The 21,960-nt window shown below is 37.9% G+C and overlaps 1 protein-coding gene across 7 annotated transcripts in view; it reads right to left on the bottom strand.

Annotated features, from left to right (window-relative positions):
• The window catches only part of PLSCR1 (phospholipid scramblase 1), a 30,751-nt gene extending 18,720 nt beyond the window's left edge, over nt 1-12,031 (bottom strand). For 2 of the 7 annotated variants that reach the window (XM_029214395.1, XM_029214393.1), the window contains exons 1-3: nt 11,496-12,031; nt 5,357-5,382; nt 2,829-2,870 (exon numbers count right to left, since the gene is read on the bottom strand). In XM_029214395.1, coding sequence (XP_029070228.1) covers nt 2,829-2,870; nt 5,357-5,369 — 55 coding nt within the window. In that variant the 5' untranslated portion in view covers nt 5,370-5,382; nt 11,496-12,031. Of the gene's footprint in view, nt 1-2,828; nt 2,871-5,356; nt 9,749-9,811; nt 9,883-11,495 lie in introns of those variants that run through there. The other 5 variants (XM_029214391.1, XM_029214389.1, XM_029214394.1 and 2 more) reach the window with 5 other exon arrangements.
• Between the last annotated feature and the right edge of the window lie 9,929 nt (nt 12,032-21,960).

The raw sequence follows: 21,960 nt of genomic DNA, 5'->3' as shown, positions 1-21,960 counted from the left end.
ATGCAACCCCTGCCCTCATTGCCTAATGGGAGAGAGAATTTTACACTCACCCTTACTCTAGGGATCTACAACACCAGTGTCAGTAAGTGATTAACTAAAATCAGAGACAAGCGCTTTGAAGGGAGGGACCAGGGTTTTATGTGCCAAAGGAAGGTGTTTAGATGGGGAGAGACAGAGGGAGGGAGTTGGGACAGCCTCCCTGAGGACCACCCTCAGCTGAGATCTGAGGGATACAAAGGAGTTAAGTAGGTGGGCAGCAGGGAATGAATATTTCAGAAAGAAGCCCTGGGATAGTAACAAACACAGTGCATTTAAAAATCTGCAAAAAGGCCAGTCTACCTGAACAGGAGAGACAGTCTTAAGAGACAGATAAGGAGAAGGCAGGGGAGCCCCTTGGGTTTGGTGGACCAAACTAAGCATTTTGGTCTTTATCCTGAAAGCAAAAGGAAGCCAATGATGTACCCAGTGGGTACTGTCTGTAATATTAACAGATAACTATTTTTAAACATCACTGACTACAGTGCAAAGACGAAACCATAGGCAAGCCAGTGAGGGGGAGGAGATGTGAATTAATTGGTTACATTATTAAACCTTCACGAGATTCTTAGGATAATTATTTCCCAAATCAATGGATTAAGCATATAGAATTACCTGAAATTTAGGTAATATTTCATTTACCTAAAGCCCAATTGATTTAATATATTATTAATATAATAGTTAGCAAATATTTGTCATTTATTAATTGTAAAGCATTGTGCTAGTTGCTTTACACATACTCTCATTTAATCTCCAAAACGCCTGAATTAGAAAATATTATGCCCATTTTATAGATAAGAACTGAGGCTTGGAGGTACAGCAACTTGCTTAAAACCACAACACAACTATTAAGTACAGAAGCCAGAACTTGAAGCCTGATCCAGCCTCTCTATGCCAGTTTTCCCACTTGCATAATGGTGATAATTAATAGTATTTACCCCATAATATTGTCTGAGAATTAAATGAGTTAATTCACATTAGGCACAATAAACTCTCAGTTTTAATCTATTACTATTGTTAGCATCACTGTCATAAAAGACCTGTGCTATACTGGCCTTCGACTTGAGAAATAAATTTGAGCTATTTTTCTCACAAACTCTCAAGTCTCATTATAACTTAATTATGTATCGCCTACTATTATTTAGCCATGGGTGGATTAAAATATCCTCCAAGTGCCTTGGGTGCATACTATAGACTTGCTAATAATTCTTCAAACACCAACCATTTAAAAATTGAGAGTAGCAGTTCTCAGCCCTGGCCGCACATTAGAATCACCTGCGAAATTAAAAAATTACCAATCCTGGGGTCCCACAGCCAGAGCTTCTGTTTCAGTTTTCCTGGGATAGTGCCCTGGTACTAGTGTTTTCAGCAGTTTACAGGTAATACTTGAGTACAGGCACCTTTGAGAACTATCATCTTAGAGCCTTGGTAGTCTTTCTACCTCGCATTCGTTTAAATGCAAACATCTGGATGAGATCCAGGCTCCACTGAGGTTTCTGGCTAGACCACTAAACAAGCCATTCAGCTCCTAAACAGATTTGTTTGCTCAGGGTAGAATAAAAAATGCATACACCCTTCTGGCCAAACAAGACTCCTTTTGATCCTAAGTCCTCAGGATGGTCTCTCAAGATGTGGGTAGCCGGCCTACTTGCAAATGTAGGTGCACCATGAACTCTGCCATTTGGTAAAGTTCTGGTAACGTTTTTTATTTTATTTTATTTCTGGCTGCGTTGGGTCTTTGCTGCTGCGCACGGGCTTTTCTCTAGTTGCGGAGAGCGGGGGCTACTCTCCGTTGCGGTGTGCGGGTTTCTCACTGTGGTGGCTTCTCTTGTTATGAAGCACGGGCTCTAGGCACATGGGCTTCAGTAGTTGTGGCACACGGGCTCAGCAGTTGTGGCTCGCGGGCTCTAGAGTGCAGGCTCAGTGGGTGTGACGGGCTTAGTTGCTCCGCGGCATGTGGGATCTTCCTGGACTAGGGCCTGAACCCATGTCCCCTGCATTGGCAAGAGGATTCTTAACCACTGAGTCACCAGGGAAGCCCAAGTTCTGGTAATGTTGATAACTGCATTTGTCTAAATGAAAATCTCTGAAGTCTTCTATGCAGTGGTTCAAAAGAAATAATATATTACTTGGTATGTAGCGATATGACTCAGTTACTTTTCTTAGAAAGGCAAGGCATGTATATAAAAGCAAAGGTTTCACATTTTTGTATGTTACAAAATAAAAATGAGAATTATCCCAGGTAGCTATGTTTCTATTGCTTGAAGCTTCCAGGCTTAAGCAGTCATCTCTTTTGCATGACAATCACTTAACATAATTAACCCTAGATAATAAATGACTCAAAAACACCCAGAGATAAATCTCCTAAATGTGACTGCATGACCATAATTTTCAGAACGAATGGAGAATCGATAAAATCTGTTACTTAATATGTGTATTTTGGGGTTTAATTTATGTGCAACCTTATATCTTATTTGCTAAATGTCAATTCATTACTGTTTTTATTAACACAACACTTTTACTATTCTGTATAAATAAAAAATATTTTAATGATATTTATGATAACGTATAGTCAAAGAAAAAAATCCAGAACTAGGCTACAAATTTCATTATTGAACTTTTAGTAAAAGACGCTACTAAAATACAGAGAGAGACAGACAGACACACACACACACACACACACACACACACCCTTTGGGGAATATCAATAACTCATAAATTTTGTTTATTTATTCTTTAAGCCAGTGTTTTACCTGGGAAAGCTGCCGGAGGATATTCAGGGGGATACCCACCTGGTAACTGTGTTCCTGGGTGAGGATCATTCATTTGCACATCTGCAATTCAAGGAGAGGTAAACATATATCGTCTTAAAAAAATACATATCAGAAAAAAAATGCATTGTTCTTAGATAATTTCATTTATATGCTCCTGTGTTGTACTGAAACAAAGTGAATTCTTCACTTAACAAAAGCTATGCCTGTTATCAGAGTTAGTCTGCAGTAGAATCTTGTTTCAAACAAATTCCCTTCTGATAAAATAGGCAGCTAATTACTGGGGCTGAATTTCTAGTTTTCAAATATGCCTGATGAGTGTTCTCTCCCATACACTGATTTTGTTGTTACTAGGAAAAATAGATTGTTTCAAAACTACATAGACTCTTTTTGAATTATGGTTTTTTCAGGGATAGGGAGGGTGGGAGGGAGGGAGACGTAAGAGGGAAGAGATATGGGGACATATGTGTATGTATCACTGATTCAATTTGTTATAAAGCAGAAACTAACACACCACTGTAAAGCAATTATACTCCAATAAAGATGTTAAAAAAAAAAACAACTACATAGACTGTGAAGAAGGAGATAAATGAACCTAGTTGGATGTGGGTTTGGTAATAGAAGGATAATAGGTGATTTTAAAGATATCTATAATTGTTGCTATAAGAATTATGTTTTAAATATTTAAAATAATACATGCAATTCAGTATTTAAATATCCTTTTTATGCTTACTCTGGAACTACCCCATTAAGTTTGAACTATAGGAAATTCCCAGTATTTGACTGATTTTGAACTACAAAAATCATAACTGACTTAGTTACAATAAATAAACATATTAACTTTTGTTATCTGCTAATCAATGTAGTTTGAATAATCTTTAATATGTATGTACAAATGGTTCAGTTTCCTAGTTCTTCATATTTGTGCTTATCTAATCATTCCTTTAGCAAGCACCCTGGCCAGAAAATAAATATTTAGTACTAGCATCTCCTGTGTCACCCTCAGTTAGGCTCTCCGGCTACACTGGCTCTGCCTTCATGGAATTTATGGTCTAGTGGACACTACACTTACACCATATTCTCGTCTCTTCCCTATGGCTTATTAACTGTAAATTCAAAATAGTTTATTTTTGAATAATGGGGACATGGCAATGGTGCAGAAGAAAAAGTTGACCAAACTTTCAATCTGACACATTTCCTGTATGTATCATGGGTCTTGAAAGACTTAAAGACCCATCCTTAAATGATATGTCACATTTTGGCACCTCTTAACAGGTACCACTGTTTAAACAAGAGTAAATATACACACATATCAAGGAGTTGACATATTCAAGAAATTAGGAGCTCATAATCCCTGGGGTTTTGGTACTAGAGCAGTGATCCTGGTTTCAGGAATTCCAGGGGAATTTATACAAAGAGAAAATAAATGCATGGGCGAGTGCTCAAGTAGATCAGAGAGCATATGAATTATGGATGGATTTCTGCATTTGTGAAATGCAACTTAGAATAACTTACAAAAATCACAGGACTTTCATATTGTCAACAAGTTATTGTTATTTCTCTCTATATTTATATACATACATACATTCTATTTCAATTTATGCACACATATACATACAAACACATGCATTTGTATATAGGAAGCTGAAGAGTTAAAAGGTAATTGTCACCATGACCCAATGATTTTTTTTTAAGTGATTTGAAGCATCCTATTTTTGTAGCAAAGAAAATAGCTTAATACTATATAAATTTACGTTTAAAAAGTAAAGTAAGTATTGTTAATAAAATTAAATTAGTATAGCAAGCATTAAGAAAAATCATGAAACTTCGTGAAGGAAAGTCAAGGTTTCTGGTCCTAAAGAGTATCTAGTATATGTAGCAAGGCTGGCATTGTGGTAGAGATAAACATCTCTTTAGCTATCTAAACAAACATAGAGAATAGAGATCCTTCAGAAAACAGGATTTTGTTTTCCCTATTTTTCCCATGGGATTTTTTTTCTCTTCAGAAACTTGAATTTTTTAAAAGACAAAGTCTTTTTTTACACGTTTGGTTAATACTCATCTTATTCAGAATTTTCTTGAAAAAAAAGCCATAAAATAAAGTTGTATTTATTTAAACCTATTCACATTTATGAGATATATATTGAGGATGTATCTGAGCATTTTATTACAATGTCCTGGCATATTAAAGTCATTGTTTGTTAAACAATATGATGGGAACAGTCTTTTTGTATATAAAATGCACAAAGAAAAGGGAAACTTGATTCAGATGAAATGTAATATAAATTATACAACATATTTCCCAGTAAGCCTAAAATTTCTTAGGTTTATCTAAGGCTTTTTTATTTTTAAAGGAAAAATTAGTGGTCATGGATATTTGTGTACATCTTCTCTATAGCCAAAACACTGGCCCAGACTTAGGATTCTGGAACATAAACAACACAAAGCAAATTATATCCTTTCAGAAACTGAATAGAACATTATGACAAATAACACATTAACAAGAGATTTAACATTATAGGTGGAAAGTAAACACTTAAATTACTTACTTTGTTTGTCCATGATTTAAACAGCTCTGAAAACGAAGACCTGATATAAATATATAATTCAAATATGACAGTTGAAACAAGATACTCTGAAACTATATACACATGAGATATTCCTCTATTCATCTAGTCTTCCAGAATCTGGTCATTTAAACCCTTCAGTCTTGACTGTATTCCCTGCTGCTATGTTTCTGAGTAGGATTTTACAAGTTGTAGGCCAGTCCAGGATGGTGAACAATTTCTAAAAATCTTGGGAAGAGAGGGGTCAATGAGGCAGAAAGACAGAAACACTGTGAACCCAAGGCCCTCCAGTTAAAAACTGGAGCCTTCCAACCTACACAATCTACAGGGAGCATGCAATCCAGCATCCAGCTGTAGGGCTGGGCTGCAGGCGTGGTCCAGCAGAAGGAAAAAAGTTAGCTATCAGGTCACACTGCTGTAAATATCTCTGGAAATTCCAGGTCCTGAGAACATGTTCTGCCCAGCTTCAGCAACAAATTTGAGAAGGCCTGACTCCCTGTTTGTGTATCAATACATGATTTTAGCCTAAAAACATATACTCAGGGGTTATAGTAGCTGTAACACCATGATAATCCAACTGAAACTTTGTCTTGCTTATTTCTACAGAAAAATAATGATAAAAAACATTATACTCAATACTTCTACCTTCTATGGCCTTGATCCCATCCTAGTCTTTCCCACAATTATCCAGTCACTACTTTTCCTATCTCTCCACTTTAAATCCCAACCGCTATCTGCCTGTTAATTACAATTAACACATTAGGCAAAAACTTGCTACTCAGTTGTTTTACCTGGGACCTACACACTAATATGAATTGGCTCTACCCTTCCCAGGCCTTCTCCAGTTTTTGCTGCCCCTTTACTAGCTCCTTCTACTGTGTTATCCTAAATGGCAAATAAAAGTCAACTGATCCTTCCATATCCTTAACTAAAATCCAATGTTCCCAAGAAGAAACCATATCCCTCTTCTCCTTTTCTAAGTTATCGATTTATCATTGCCTGTTATAAGCATAAAATTTAATAATATAGTAAAACTTTTAAGAATATTCCAATTACAGTCACCTCTTAATTATATATACTCAAAGAGTTCAGTAATGGGTTTTCTTGGCCCTGGAATGAATTTAAAAATATGTTTTTTGTTACAAATTTGACTTCCTGGATTTTCTTAGAACCATACTACCCTGTTAGCATTAACTGGTCAGAAACCAAGTGCTATGGACCTCCTCAGGACAAAAGAACAAAAAGATTAAGATTTATGTTTTTCTGCAGTTATTCAAGGTGAACAATAAGCTAATAAACACATGTAACAAAAGCATACCAAAAGTTTTCAAAGGCCATTATTGCGTTTTATGTTCTATCATATGAAGGACAACTAAGAAAGGAGACTAAATTCTTATATACAATAGACCATGATTACTTTTGTCAACATGCAGTTCTGTGATCAAAGACTATATTAAAATTCATACCCATTATCTTCAATACCCTAACATACATAAAACATTTAAAAACTACTCCATTTCTGGAGTAGAAATGCATAGTATGCCTTAGTTAACAAACTGGACTAAACAGGTCAAGATTTTACTTAACTACTGTTTCTCACAGGATCACTTCATAATATGATTAGTTTTTTAGAAAAAAAGTTATATGGCCCTTCAATCAACTTAGCAATTTTAAGGGACTACTGTTTCAGTCATTCCTGCCTTGCCTAAAATGTCAGAAGGGCACTCAGTTCAAGGAAAAACCCTAAATAATACCTGGAGGCCTAATTTTTAGAATTAAACAATTTATTTTTGTGAACAAATCACTGAATTGGCAAAAAAAAAATTCCATAGTTTCTGGAGGGCAAGTCTATACATCTGAGAGGAAAAAAAAATTTAGTTTTAATTTAAAATATGTTTCTTCTTAGCATTTAGTTGTTTGAGCCTGGGAAATTCAGTGCCAGTCAGAAATAAAGAACGTGCTAGAAAGAGAGGGAATTCATACACGAGTGCTATGCATCACATTAGGAACTGGTGGAGGCTCTTAAGCAATGGAGCAATAAGTACCCAAGTCCTTGCAGAATGAGTACCAACTATGAATATGAGTATTTACTTTTCATGAAGCCAGAGATAATTCTCTCCTTGCACAGAAATCAAAGGAAAGGAAGTGAAACAGACTCAAACAGAGCTCATTTGTTCATATTTACTCTTTCCTTCCTACTTGGTCACAATATTTTGAGTCTTAAACTATAGTTTTGTGAGGATGAGTACCTGTTGGCAAAACTACTGCAGTATAATCTGGGTCCTCATTTTCCTGTAGTTTTTAGAATTTTCACAAGTTCCTAATATCTCAAGCATGAAAAATGTTACATCATAAGCTCTGGTGCAAAATGTGAAGTGACAGTTGAACCTGTATGTGTGCCACAGGCAGAATAACGCACTTGTGGACTAAAGACATCCCCCATGTTCATCCCTGTCTACTCTCCTTTGCTGTTTTAAGGATGTTCTGGTTTTCTCAAACTTGATGGTTCTATTACAAGACATAACATCACTCAGTTTTGGGAATGATCGGGCTGTGTGTCCTGGATGAATTAATTTATTAGTTAATTAATTTAATATTATAACTTTTAAATAATGTCTTCCACTACTCCTAGTAAGAAACAAATCACAGCAAGACTTGCAAGAAAATCATATTTATCCTGTACTAAAAGAAAAAGAACTCTAATGAAGTCATATTATACATTGTACCACTGGAATCATAATTACTTCAGGACAAATACAGAATTCCAAATTATAATCTGATTACTACACACTTATCCTAACTTGTTAAATGAGAGCTTCTGAGGAAATTAAGGCATCATATACTATACATATAAGCATGTATCTGTTAAATTTATTCTATCAGACACCATTAAGACCTATTCTATTGGTGCTATGGGATACTAGATAATCATAAACCTCTACCACCCAGGAGAAGGGGAAATAGTGCACGTGATATCCAGTTGTGGCTCCACAATTCATATTACAGGAAACCCTTTGACCCATCTCTTGGGGTCCTGAAATTTCTATCTTATTTCGTCAAAAACATTAAAGTATAACCTGCAACCCAAAGGGGAAACATCCCTAATTCTGAAAGATCCTGAAACTACTAAGCCTATGAACTAGGCATAAACTAGATTTGGGTTACTTATCCAATTTTACTTAACTGCCAAAAACCAAGCCAGTTGACATTTTTCTCAGAGTCCCAAGATGGAGATATGTGTCCTTAATTATTTTAACAAAACTTTACTGCTCTAAACACAATCCCAGAATTCTATATCCCTAACTTCCTATGAATAAATGAAAATGAGATGCTAGACTAGGGGGAGGGGAGGAATTAGAGCTAGCGGAGAACCCAACCCTTGCTGAGGTAAGTCACAAATCAAGCAATTTCCATGTTGTTCAGCTTATGTTTGTAGGTAAATTTTATGCATTTAGAAAGGTTAACACCTAAGGTCAAAAGCACTTCATCTGTTGAACTGTGGTTTTGGTAAAACACAAGCAGAGCAAAAACAGATGGGTTCACACAAACAGGTGGCTAAGATGTTGGTGAGGATTTGAGTATACCAGTACACGTATGTCCGAGACAGGGGACCGAAGTGGGGTGGCTGAGGCCATCATCAGTGCAAGGAACCTGAAAAGAGAGACTCTGCCTATAAAATACCACTTCTGTATTTTAGATTCAAGAAATCAAAACAAATATGCTCAGAACCACATTGGGATAGCATTTCATAGTAAACCTTGAAGAACAACGCAGACATTTCATCAGCTGGGACCAACTGAGAGAGAGGTAGTCAAGTGTTGTACAAAACTAGCAACTAAACCAAAGAGACCAAAGACACATAAACTAATCTTTATGTCAGCTATCCTAGTTTGGTTGCTTTATTACTCCTGAAGAGCCTTTCCTGACAACTGAGAGCTCCCTCACAAATTTGTGTTGTTTTCTTTCCTCCTTAAAAATGAGGAAACTAAGGCCAGAGATGTCATACAGCTTACAGCTCAGTAACTAGCTCATAGGAATGATTCACGATTCATTTCCTTTGCAGTCATGTCCTTGATTCACTGGAAAAAAAAAACAACAAAAAAACAAGACATTATCCCAAATTGCCAATTTTCAGTGAAATTTGTTAAGAGACTATCTTTATGGTGTTTTTCTTATGTAAGGCAGAGAGCAGGAATTTCAAATTTACTGCTGCCTATTTGTTTTTTTTACTAGGCCAGGCAAGAGTTTTTTGTAAGTACTTAGTATTTTCAAAATTTGAAAAATGGAAAGCACAATAGTTAGCACTGCTTAACTACAATGCTTTGGTTTTTTAAAATTTAGCACTATTACAGAAAATGCAGTAGAGTATACACACTCATGTACACATATATAAATGCACATATACACATATAAATATGTCTGTAAATAGTCACTCACTGTAAAGTTTGTGCCTCTTTCCAAGGAATATTGCTTGAAGGCACAGAGCATGTAAGGCACTATAACAATCACTAGAACAAAATGGCAGACAATTAACAATATATTATTACAAATACTAGCGCTATGAATAAAAATAATGGTTCTATAAAAAGAGTTATGGAGGCACTAATTTAGATAGTGTAGTGGGGTTGTCAGAAAGTCACATCTGAGATGTGAAAGTCACAACTAGGCTATGGAGGTGTGTATTTGGATGGGGTGAGGCATTAGAGGCAGGGGGAACTGCATAGGTAGCAGTCCTGAGGCTGGAGGGAGGGAGCTTGGCTCATTCAAGGGAATAAAGATCTGTGGGTCACAGAGCATAGAAGGAGAGAGATCACTGGACCAGAGGATGGAGAGGTGAACAGGGAACAGTTCTTACAGGTTTCCTGTCTAAGCTCTCAAAGGCCAGAGCATGGCCTGTCAGGACAAGACGCTTAATTGGTGCTTGCTGATTCAATAGTTGTGTACAGTATTATTTCACTCCCTTCAGTCAGAAAGGACAGTTACCTTACAGATGTGAAGGCTGGCTAATCTGTGACTCAGCTGTTTCATGTGACACTTCTATCCAACTGCAGAAACCCACTCACTTCCCTTTTTATTTATTTTTCATTTCCTTGTGTTTGTTCAGTGTTCAAAGCCCTACAATTGTCATACTCGCCAGGGTGGTATTAAGAGAAAGTTCCATTGTTAAGAAAGCTCCAGGAAGAACAAGGGGACCCTGAATCTCCTGATACTTCACACTAAGCAAGTGACACTTGCACTAACCATGTATCTCAAATTGCTCAACTAGGAGAAACACTGACTGCCTGTTCCCGGAACTGGGAAGTGGCCATTCCAGGATTTGCTGAAATAGCTGTCTAAATAAAACCACATGGGAACCAGACAGTGAGCTTGGAGGATCAAGGACTTGCTCAAATATTTAAAGTAATAAATCTAATGTTTACTGAGTACACTCTGCAGTGCCAAAGTTATACGTCACACTCTAACTCTTGTAACTTTTGATCGTTACCCAGTTTCAGAGATGAGCCAAGGAAGGAACATGTAGGAAGAAACTGTCTGGGAATCCACAGATATTAAGTAGTAGAGGCAGGTTCAAGTCAGGCAGGTGGTTACCTGAGCTACTGGCTTTAGCCTCTATGTGATAAACCGCCTGTCTTCCCAATTCGTCTGCTGTCCCAGGGTGCCTAGTATAGTTTTGGCCGCAGCCACACTCCTCATTAATACTGACTGTTCAACGACAGCTAGCAGGATCTATTGATCGTCCCTCTGAATACCCCTAAATGCTCGCAGATACCGCTGAGCCCAGGTTCTGGCCATGCGCTATTAAGAGATGGACTAAGCGCATTCGAACGTACAAGGCGGTTTCAGGCAGAAAACACCTTGGCCTTGGAAAGGTCCTGGGACAGGCCGGGATAGGACTAGGTCAGCCGGGCTCCCTGCTGAGCCCCTGGTCGGCTTCTGCGGTCGCTTCCCGAGGCCGCTGGGGCCCGAGCCCCCCGCCCCCAACCTCAGCGCAAACGTAACCCGCCGGCCCTCGCGCCCCTCGCTCCCAAGCAGCCCTCAGTGCCCCCCGCCCGGCCTGGGAACCCGCGCCAGCCCCGCGCCCGGCACCCGTGGGAGGAGACCGAGCACGCCGCCCACCAACCTGTGGCCGCCGCAGCTCCGGCGCTGCCTGCGGTGAGACGAGCTCGGGGAACCCGGGCGCGGAGCCGGTGCTCGGCTTCCGACCTTTCGCAGTCAAGAGTGCTCCTTACACAACCTTCCCTGAAGTTACCAGGAAAGAGACCGTGGTGACGGCGACGAAACCCGTGGCCTCTGGTTTCGTTTCCTAGATCGTGAGTTCCAAAAGGGCTTCCCGCCCTCGTCCCCGGACTGGCGCTTCCGCGTAGCTGCGGGAGGCTTGAGACCCGGAGGCGGGACCGCCGCCCCAGTGCAGCGCGGAGAGATTGTCAGCTCCCTTTCTGACCCCTGGAGAGGCTCCAAAAACGTTGGTTCTGAGGTTCAGGGCCGCGAGGGACTGGGAGGTCGAAACCAGCTGGAACTTGGTCATTAACAGGGGAGTGGCCGCCCCCGGGGTGGCCTCGCCAGGAAGCAGGAAGCGGTACAGGGTACAAATGAGGGAGAGTCAAACTTGTTTTTCTTTATGGTGTCTTTTCTGTTTCTCTCTCGCTCTCTCTCTGTCTCTCTCTTTCCGCTAAATGATGTTAACTCCTTTGGAGAGTCCAATCAACCAGATGTGTTTAGAATGTTTACTATTTCCAGCGCCCCTACTGGCAAACTGGCGCAGTAAGAAAATATTTGTTGACCTGAAGGATTCATTGTTGTTGTTTTTCTAGTAAAATTTTTATTTACCAAAGTAACACACGATCTTCCAAACAAAGCTGGATATGGAGAAAAGAAGTGATATGTACCTTGCCGTTTAGCTTTCTGACTGCTGATATCTGCTGCAGAAGGAATAGGAAAACTGTAGAGATCCAGTACCTTCCATTTTCAATGTTTTTTTTTCAACCTCTCCTCCATGAATATTGTTTTTGAATCTCTAGAAGTTTCTGTTATCTTTTAAACAGAAGAAAGCTCCTACACCTTGCTTAGGGTGGTATATACCATTGCCACATTCTCTCCATGGCGATAGTGAATGAGGGTTGGTGAATAGACCTGTGAATATAGACTTTCAAGCATTTCTCATTTTGATCTTTAATTTTCAACTTTATTCTCCCTTTTACTTGAAGTCACTAAGTCCTCAGTCTCTCTGGGATTCTGTGGTAGTAAGTTGGATCTCTTTATTCTTACATCTGTCTATACACACGTTGTAACTTCCTGTTATAAAATAGTTACCACATCTGCCTCTTTCCATTTTCTCAAACATGTTAAGATTTTATTCCCCTCTGTAATTAACATTTTCTTGTTCTTCTTGTGCTTTTTATATCTTTGGTTTTTTGTTCGTTTTGTTTTAACTGTATTTGCTTTCATTTTGTTATGATCTCTAAAGAAAAGTACTTTTAATTAGAAAATATCTTTAATTAGAAAATGTCTAGGCATAGCATAAACAATTAGTTGCCTACCCCAAACTCAGTATCTGCTTTTATATGGTAAAGTAGTAGGTCTCAAATTTTAATGTGCATCAGAAGCACCAGAAATTCTTGTTAAAACTCAATTTGTGAAGCCCTATCTTCAATTTTTCTGAATCAGTAGGTTTGGGATGGAGCCTGAGAATGTGCTTTTCTGATAAGTTCACATGTGGTGCTGATAATGTTGGTCCATGGACTTCACTTTGAGAACCACTTGGTAAGGGAATCCTATTTTGGTTACGTATTGGGGAGCAATGTGTTCATGGAACAAGTGTCCTAACCCGAAGTATGAATTTTCATTGGTAGACAATTGTATTGACACCGGCCTGTCTCCTTTGCCTGTGATTGGTGCACACATGGGCATATTTCTCAGATTTGGCTGAGGAAAAATCTTCTTGAGGACTTTGAGAAAAGCATTCCTGCCTAATTTTATATATGTGTGTGTGTGTATATATATATATATATATATTTCTGTATATACACACATACAAATGTACATACCTACACACATACATGTATACACACTTACATACACACACATGCACTCACACATACATATAGGAATTGTGGAACGATCTCAGGAGCATAATGACCCCTTTGAGCCACAGCACTGACCCTGACTTACATAGTTCCAGATGACTTGTTATGTGTAAGCTGGCTGTGGTTATGGACTCACCAAGAGTATTTATTTTTGTTTTTCATCTGATTGCATACTAAAAATAAACAGGATTCTGTACTGCTGTCCTTTTCTGCATGGTGGGGTTTATGTCTTTATAATTTTACACCATGGTTATAGCTCTTCATGATTCTTTCTTTTTGTTTAAGCTGTTTAAAGTTATTTTTTAAATAATCTTAGCATTGTACCACCGAGAATCTTAATATATTCTTTCCAAAATCCTCTTTTTTGCTCTTTGTTTTCTTGTTTAGGCCAACTGCTGTAGCCGATAGCTCCAAGAGAGTCCCGCAGCCCCAAGGTGAAATTGGTACAATAGGGAAGCAGCAGAAGGTCCTGACATCTGAGTGCCTCAGGCTCACCATTGGTCAGGCAAATTTATCTATTTTGAAATATTAATGTTAGCAAAGATTTTTAATTTTCCAGGAGATCACCAAACATGAATTCTGTAGTCATCAACACTGGGCTGTATAATTTGGCATAATGCTGGTGGCATTATCAACTTCAAAACTTCAATGACATAACATAATAAAAGTTGTTTTGTTTTGTTTTTTTCACGACATAACAGCCAAATGGAAGTGTTCCCTTTTGGTAGGCCGGGGGCTCTGCTTTACAGCATCACTCAAGGACCCAGGCTCATGGAAACACTGACATCTTTAACATATGGCTTTCGAGATTTTTCTGGGCTTTGACACTAAGTCTGCAGGGGAAAGAAGTTGGTTGCATATGAGAGGTTTATATGGGCCAGATCTGAAATTGAGACAAATCATTTCTGTCCACATTTCCTTGGTCAGAACTCAAATGTATGGCCACACCTAACTGCAAAGGAAGCTGAGAGATGCTGTCTGGTGTCTCTTCAGAAAAATAAGGAAGTGAGTGTTATTAAGCAAAAGATTTTTATACCATCTTCTACAGGTTTTCACTTAAGATGAAAAACACACAAAAAGCTCCTGTTTGACAAATTGTATATTACCAGTTGTATGATAACAGCTATTTATAAAATCATAAATCCTTTTACTTTACCAAAAATATTTTCATAAATTTGTAATAAGAATCGCTCCAAATGAGTCAGGTTTCATTTTCAACACTCATATTTTTTAGGTCCCACTGAGAAGAGAGATGAACATTTTTGAACTTAAAATGTACATAACTGAGTCTATCAAGATTTTCCAAGCACCTATTGCAACAAAAAAATATAGAACACATAGGGAGGCTATTAATCCAGAAATAAGAGTTCTGTAATGGCTTTCTACACAAAAAGATTTCTCAGCTGCATTTTTAAGGGTGAATAGAAGATAGCCATGAGCAGAAGGCAGCAACATATGCCAAGGGATGCCATAGTGTATTTCAGGAGTATGAGGGTTAAGTATGGCTGCCATGCAACAGGGAGCAAGATAGGGAACGGAAGGAGACTTTTGATGTTGACGCAGAGAAAATGAACTGTTCGCCAAAATTTGTGTTCCTTCTTCCTTGGTATAGAACTACTGCTGACAAGTGGCCAGCTACTATTTGGCCATATGACTGAATTTCAGCCAACAGAGTGTGAGAAGAAACCAAGGTATTATTTCCAAACTAAGAATCTTAAGCACTAGGTGAGCCTTCACCATACTGTTTCCTTCCCATTGGCTTGTTGCAGAAGACGCTGAGACCCTAAGGGATGACAGAACTACAAAACAGAGGCTTTCGTGGCCCTGAAACACTGTGTGAACGAAAGCTGCCCAGAGACTAGAAATTCTCACCTTGATAGTTATGGGAAAGAAAAATAAAGTTGTATTAATAAAAGCCATTAAAATTTGTTATAGGAGCTATCATCAGCCAAACTAATCAATTCTGGAAAGGTTGGGCAGGAAGCATAAGTAAAAGTTCATACACTGTGCAGAAGAGATTGGGTTTGATCTTGGAGACTGGATTGAAGTATGATATAATTTTAAGTATGAAAAAGACACTATTAGGCTCTTGTTTTAGAAAGACTGAATTGTGACAGGGAGAAGAATGATTTGTAGAGTAGGAGAAGAAAGGAGATCATCTTAGTGACAAAGATACTATCCTGAAAAAAATAGTGAGATGGTGTTTAGTGAAGTTGGAAAGGAGGAGATGAATTCCAAGGATGGGAAAAAAAAAATAAAAGGACAGGTGCTGCTTGGTGACTACAGATTTTGGGGAGAGAAAGGGAAGGGGATTATTTCCCGTTGCCTTTGGGGGAATGGGGAATGTCTCCATTTTGAACAATTGGATAGATGCTAGTGCATACGTATAGACATCAGAGAATGAGAATAGGAGTAGAGTTTAGCTAGATTTGTTGAGTGTGAGATGGCTGTGGGACGTCAAAGTAGAGACAATGGGTAGGTAGTTAAGGTAGATAGTTAAGATATTCCGCCCTACCTGTTGAGAGAACTTGAAATATGCACAGTAATTGATGTTATAGAAACACCCACACCACTGAGTTTGCAGCATGAGGAATGGGTCAAGGATGGAAATGAGAGACACTGGTATTTAATGAGTGTGGGTACTGTATCCTTCCCTTAAAGAAACTGAAAGGGAGGAAGGACAAAGAGCGCAATGTAAAGCAGAAGTGTAATGTTCCTGAAACTAAGGAGGAAGAGACTTTTTTTTTTTTTTTTTTTGGCGGTACGCGGGCCTCTCACTGTTGTGACCCCTTCTGTTGCAGAGCTCACGGGCCCAGCCGCACCGCGGCATGTGGGATCTTCCCGGACCAGGGCACGAACCCATGTCCCCTGCATCGGCAGGCAGACTCTCAACCACTGCGCCACCAGGGAAGCCCAGAGGAAGGGACTTTTAATGAGGAAAATTTAATGGTGTCATTATTAAATTTAAAAAAATTTAAATTTAAATTTTAATGGGAAACTTTTAATGGTGTCACAACTGCAAGAAATAAGAGAAATTGTCGTTGCGGTGGCTGAGTCTTGCACTTAGGTCATAAGATCATGTCCTGTTTTTGCACCTGATGACAAGAAAAAGAGACCTTCTGGTTAAACGCAATGCCTAATTTATCGTGCCCTCCACTTCCCCAGTTCTAGAAGGGAAGGGAAGTTACTAAACAGAAAATATATCCCACGATCTTATCCACAATCGGAACCTTAGTAGGTAGATATGAGCAGAGTGGAAAGAAAGTAAGATTTCGCTCTACAGTTTCAGGTCCCTGTAATGTACTAATTCCCATTTTTTTTAGACAGAGACAGAGATAGAGAGCTGTGTTTCAGTGAACAGGGTGGGAGTGGCCAGGCTGCTGCACCAGGTTGTCCTGCAAGGAGGTGCAGGGCTGAATCTTTTCCTGAGGTTTAAAGTTGTAGCTATAGCTTTATCAATCACCATCTGATGAGCTTATCTGTTTTGATTCTTCACTTTGCACAAGTCAAACAATTTTCACTTACCCCAAATCCAAACCAGCAAAACAAAATAGTCAGATCTGGGGCCTAAATTTTCTACTTATTTAGCCAATATCAAATAACCATCTAAAGAGATAATTATTAGGTTAAAAAAAAATCCAAGGAATCTGAGCACAAGAGATATTTTAATATACATTTGTCCTGGCTGTCAGTTAAAGATTTAACAGTTTCCAGATGGTCTAACAAGTATAAAGGCCATTACCAGTCTTAGCAAGGACAGTTTTATTGGAATTGTGGGAATGGAAACCATATTTCAATGGTTTACGGAATAAAAAGGAAGGCAATGAAATATAGACGACTTTAGGATTTTTTTAAAGTAAATAAAATGACTGCTAATTAAGCTTACTTAAAAGTAATTATAAGCAATTGTAAGATTACTAACCATGAAGATGTAATGAAAAACCCTAAAGGGGATCAAGTTCATTGGACTAACCCTTTGTTAACTGAAAACATTAACTTTCTTGGATGTATCACAAGTGAAAACAAGAGAAGAGACACTTTAATAAAACTCTAAGAACAATTTGAAACCCTGTTAACTGAGGAATTCATATGCAGATTATAAGCGTTCTTGCTTATGAAGTACAAATATCTGGTTACTGAGTCAGAGGGTGAGTTTGAGTGTCATACTCCTTTATGAATGCCAAATTTAAACAAAACAAAGTAACTCATTACAAACAAAACCCCATAGCAGGTCAATAATGCTTTCATCTCCTCAATAAGTCATTATATTAAGAATGTCATATGTCAATCTGAGTTCAGTATAGATAGTATATTATATAAGGTCAACAGATAAAAATTTCAGTTACTTAATTACACTTTATCATGTTTGCCCTTTTCTTGCTTTCTCCTCTGATCACGTCTTTGCTTGTTTGTATCACCTACAATCAAGTTACCAGTGGAATCAACATTGAAAACAAACCACAACATACGGCAACAACTAATCATGGTTCTGTTAAATGTTAGCTCTTCTTTCACCAGTTTAGTAATTCAACATTTTATCTACATTTTTTAAAAAAGAAAACTTTAGTCTTGATCTTTCCAATAATGATGTTGTTATGTTTGTTTTGTTTTATTTTGTTTGTTTTGTTTTGTGGTACAAGAAAGAAACTGCTTGGTATTGACAGCACATATTTGCAAACTCAGATGGTGAACTGAATTCGTTTGCAAAGTAATATCATTTAAATTCATACCAGAACAGGAATTGCATTTATTTATATGGTTTTATATTCATTTGTGAAGAGATAATAGTGAAGAAAAAAGTTTCATAGCCATTTGTAATAACTTAAATATAGTGATATTTCAAGGAATGTTATTTGCACTTATTAGTCTGGTAAATAGATTCCAAACCATTCCTTCACTGGGTACCGAATTTCTAATGCATTCTTTAGGCTTAGAGGGTTAATGCAAATTAGTACATTAAGAAATTAGGTTTAATCTGGGTTGTGTAGATGAGAAATTCAAACAATTCAGGATGAATGCTAATAGATTTTTTAAGCTCATAATTGAATAAAAGTTTTTTAAATGGAAGTAAATATCCATCATTGATCTTTTATTTCTTTTGAATCATTTCATAAGGATAAATTTCCAGGTGGATTTTGAGGTCAGATTGCTTAATCATTTTAATTCTCTTTGTGTATCTTGCTAAAATGCTTTCCAAAAGAATTGTACCAAGTTTGCTTCCACCTGAAATTTTATTTATACTCCTACATATAGAATGAAATATGTGAAAGACAGGATTTTTAAAAAATGAAAACAGATATGCATAGAGTTTATTAAGTTTTAAACTAGATGGCTGAAATATAATTTTAATGATACAAAATAGATTTGATAATTTTTAAAATAATGAATTCAATTAAAAACTCTTACAAACAAACATATATGCAAACCTTATTTTGGTATGCATAATGTTAATATAAGGCAATGATAAGACCATAAATATTTTGAAAAGGAAAATCACAAATACTTCTATGTAGTTGTCATTCATGTAAGAATATTACTTAAAAAATATAAAGAAAAATTAAGATAGCAACTTCCCAATAGTTTGTGCTCTTGTTTGTACTTTCTTAATTGTCTTCAAAACTCATGTAGTGATAGGATGATAAGAAGATCATTTATTGCGGTTTAAGAGATGATTCATGTTCAGAGTTCAAAAAGTGCTCATAAAGGACCTTTGGCAACGATGACATGAAGGAGAAAAATAGCAAAATGCCGAAGACCAAGTGATGATTCTAGGGCTATACATTATAAACCTAGGGTTTTCGTGGCATTTCTATACTTAGATATTCTTAGAATTTTTGTGTTCAAAGAGATGTTAGGTTCTTTGGGTCAATTTATTTTTGAAGATGAGGGAACCAATGTGCTAAAACGTCGATTTGGCAAAGTAGTATATAGAATTAGTGCCATATGTATAAGTAGCAAACTAATTCTACAGATTAATATTCAGTGTTTTTTAAAAAAAATCAAATTGCAAAGTAATAATATATAAAAATTTGATAAAATATGTAAAAATTACTAATAACCTACCACACATTAATGACCACTATAACATAATGTATTTCTTTCCAGTCTTCATTGTGTGTGCAAGTGTACTTGTAATTTTAATAAAATTAGACTCAGATAGTTGATACAATTTAGTATCCTGCTTTCATTTAGCAACTGGAGATCATTTCCTTCAAAAATCTATTCAAGGGTTACATAATATTTCATGTAATAATTGTGCCATGATGTATTTTATTTATTCTTTATTGTTATATAAAATGCTGTGAGCAGTCTCCTACATGAAACCTGTGAGCCTCTAGAATGTTTTAAAGGGATTAGAATCCTAGGTATGAAATCATTACTATTACAGGTAATCCTAGGTATGAAATCATTACTATTACAGGTATCAGTACTATTGGCCCTTGCCACTAAATACCTGTACAAATGGGACTAGTGTACGTGGATAATGAATATTCAGGTATTTAATTTATGCATTATTTGACTGTAAATAGAATGTAGGAGGAAATATGCAGCAACAAACATTTTGTATTTCAGTAGTTAGATAGGCAGCAACACTAGTTTCAGGTAAAACATTACATGGCATAGCCAGGGGTGGTAGTTAGCAGTTACTGTGTGTAGCCTGTGTGCAAGTTCTACTGATAGGATGGGCATTTATATTAGATTTTTATTGCTGCTGTAACAAATTACCACAAATTTAATAGCTTAAAATAACACAATTTTGTCATTTCACAGTTCTGTAGTTGGCTTCACTGGGTTCTCTGATCTGGGTCTCAAAGGCTGAATCTAGGGCTCTTAACTGGAAGCTCTGGAACGAACCCACTTCCAAACTCATTCGGGTTGTTGGCAGAATCCCTTTCATTGTGGTTATCGAGCGTGGTCCTCATTTCCTTCTTGGCTGTCAGCTTAGGGCCTACCCTTAGCTCCACATGGGTCCATACATCACAGAACCAGCAATTGTGTGTTGAATCTTCCTCATGCTTGAAGTCTGTCTGACCTCCATCTCTGCTGCATCTTTCGTACTGCGTCTTCTATCTTCCTGTTTTGCTTTTTATGCTTGTGTGATTGCATTGGGCCCACCTGGATAATCCAAGGGACTATCCCTATCTTAAGGTCAGCTGATTAGCAAACTTAATAACTTTCACAGCAGTACCTAGATAAGTGTTTGATCAACTAACCAGGGAATGGAAAACTGGGGGAGAAATCCTTACAATCTATCCCAGCTACCATTCTGATTACGTTGGTCTCGTGCCATCCCAGTTACACGTTTGATTGTCATTCCTGAATAAAATCTAATGCTGGTGGCAGTGAGATGTGTCATAGCCTTGGCAGTCAGCCCTATTCCTTTTCTCACTCATCTTGGCTGAGGAAGCACCACTTATTCCTCTGCCATGGTTGGGTATCATAAGGGAGTCCAAATCAAGTAGCTGCCACTGATTTATCATGTGGACCGGTCTTGATCCCCACCTTAGCACTCTCTCAGAAGTTCTGCAAGGCTAACTCCCTCACTGAGAGGCCAAATTCTCAGAGATCACTCAAATTAAACTTTATCATCTGTTGTGCCTGTAAAAAAATACTTTAAGCTTTGAGATTTGGAAGAAAGATGCTTGTTTATTTGGTATTATCTTTGGGATCATAGAAAATTAAAAAATACAGGTCTGCTCTAGCTACAAATGATATGAATAGGTCTCAGTATGGTGTGTTATGAAGAGACCTGTTTTGGATTAGAGTTTGTGAAAATTCAGAATCCATTCTTTAGAGAAGTTTTGAGGCCTGGAATAACCATAGAGTTGGTTCAGTTACTTTGGGATACAGAAAGATCTCTCAAAATAAGAGCGTTATCTCCATTTATTATTAGAGCTGAGCCGTGCTTTGCAAATAATACTTACAGGACTGTCTCACAAATTGTCTGTAATTCTTCATAGCAGAGATGGACCATTTTTTCTACAGAAGAGTACTCAGGAGCTGTGAAACTGAACATAGAGATTCAGTAGACATGCTTCAATTATCCCCTTCCCTCTATCCTTCCTTCATTCTTGGAAAATAAAAAACGACCTCCTAGGTTAGTTTCCTCTGGACCAGAGACGCCTGGTGTTTCAGTGAGTCCAACACTGGTTGCACATATAACTTCTCATTTTATTTTATTTTATTAATTAATTTATTATTATTTTTTTTAAGAAGATGTTGGGGGTAGGAGTTTATTAATTAATTTATTTTTGCTGTGTTGGGTCTTCGTTTCTGTGCGAGGGCTTTCTCTAGTTGTGGCAAGCGGGGGCCACTCTTCATCGCGGTGCGCGGGCCTCCCACTATCACGGCCCCTCTTGTTGCGGAGCACAGGCTCCAGACGCGCAGGCCCAGTAGTTGTGGCTCAGGGGCCTAGTTGCTCCGCGGCATGTGGGATCCTCCCAGACCAGGGCTCGAACCCGTGTTCCCTGCATTAGCAGGCAGATTCTCAACCACTGCGCC

This window comes from Monodon monoceros, unplaced genomic scaffold, assembly GCF_005190385.1.
Source record: "Monodon monoceros isolate NGI ecotype Baffin Bay Population unplaced genomic scaffold, NGI_Narwhal_1 Super_Scaffold_11, whole genome shotgun sequence".
Taxonomy (NCBI): domain Eukaryota; kingdom Metazoa; phylum Chordata; class Mammalia; order Artiodactyla; family Monodontidae; genus Monodon; species Monodon monoceros.
The sequence above is the reverse complement of the archived record's forward strand: the minus strand, read 5'-3'. Positions and strand labels throughout refer to the sequence as shown.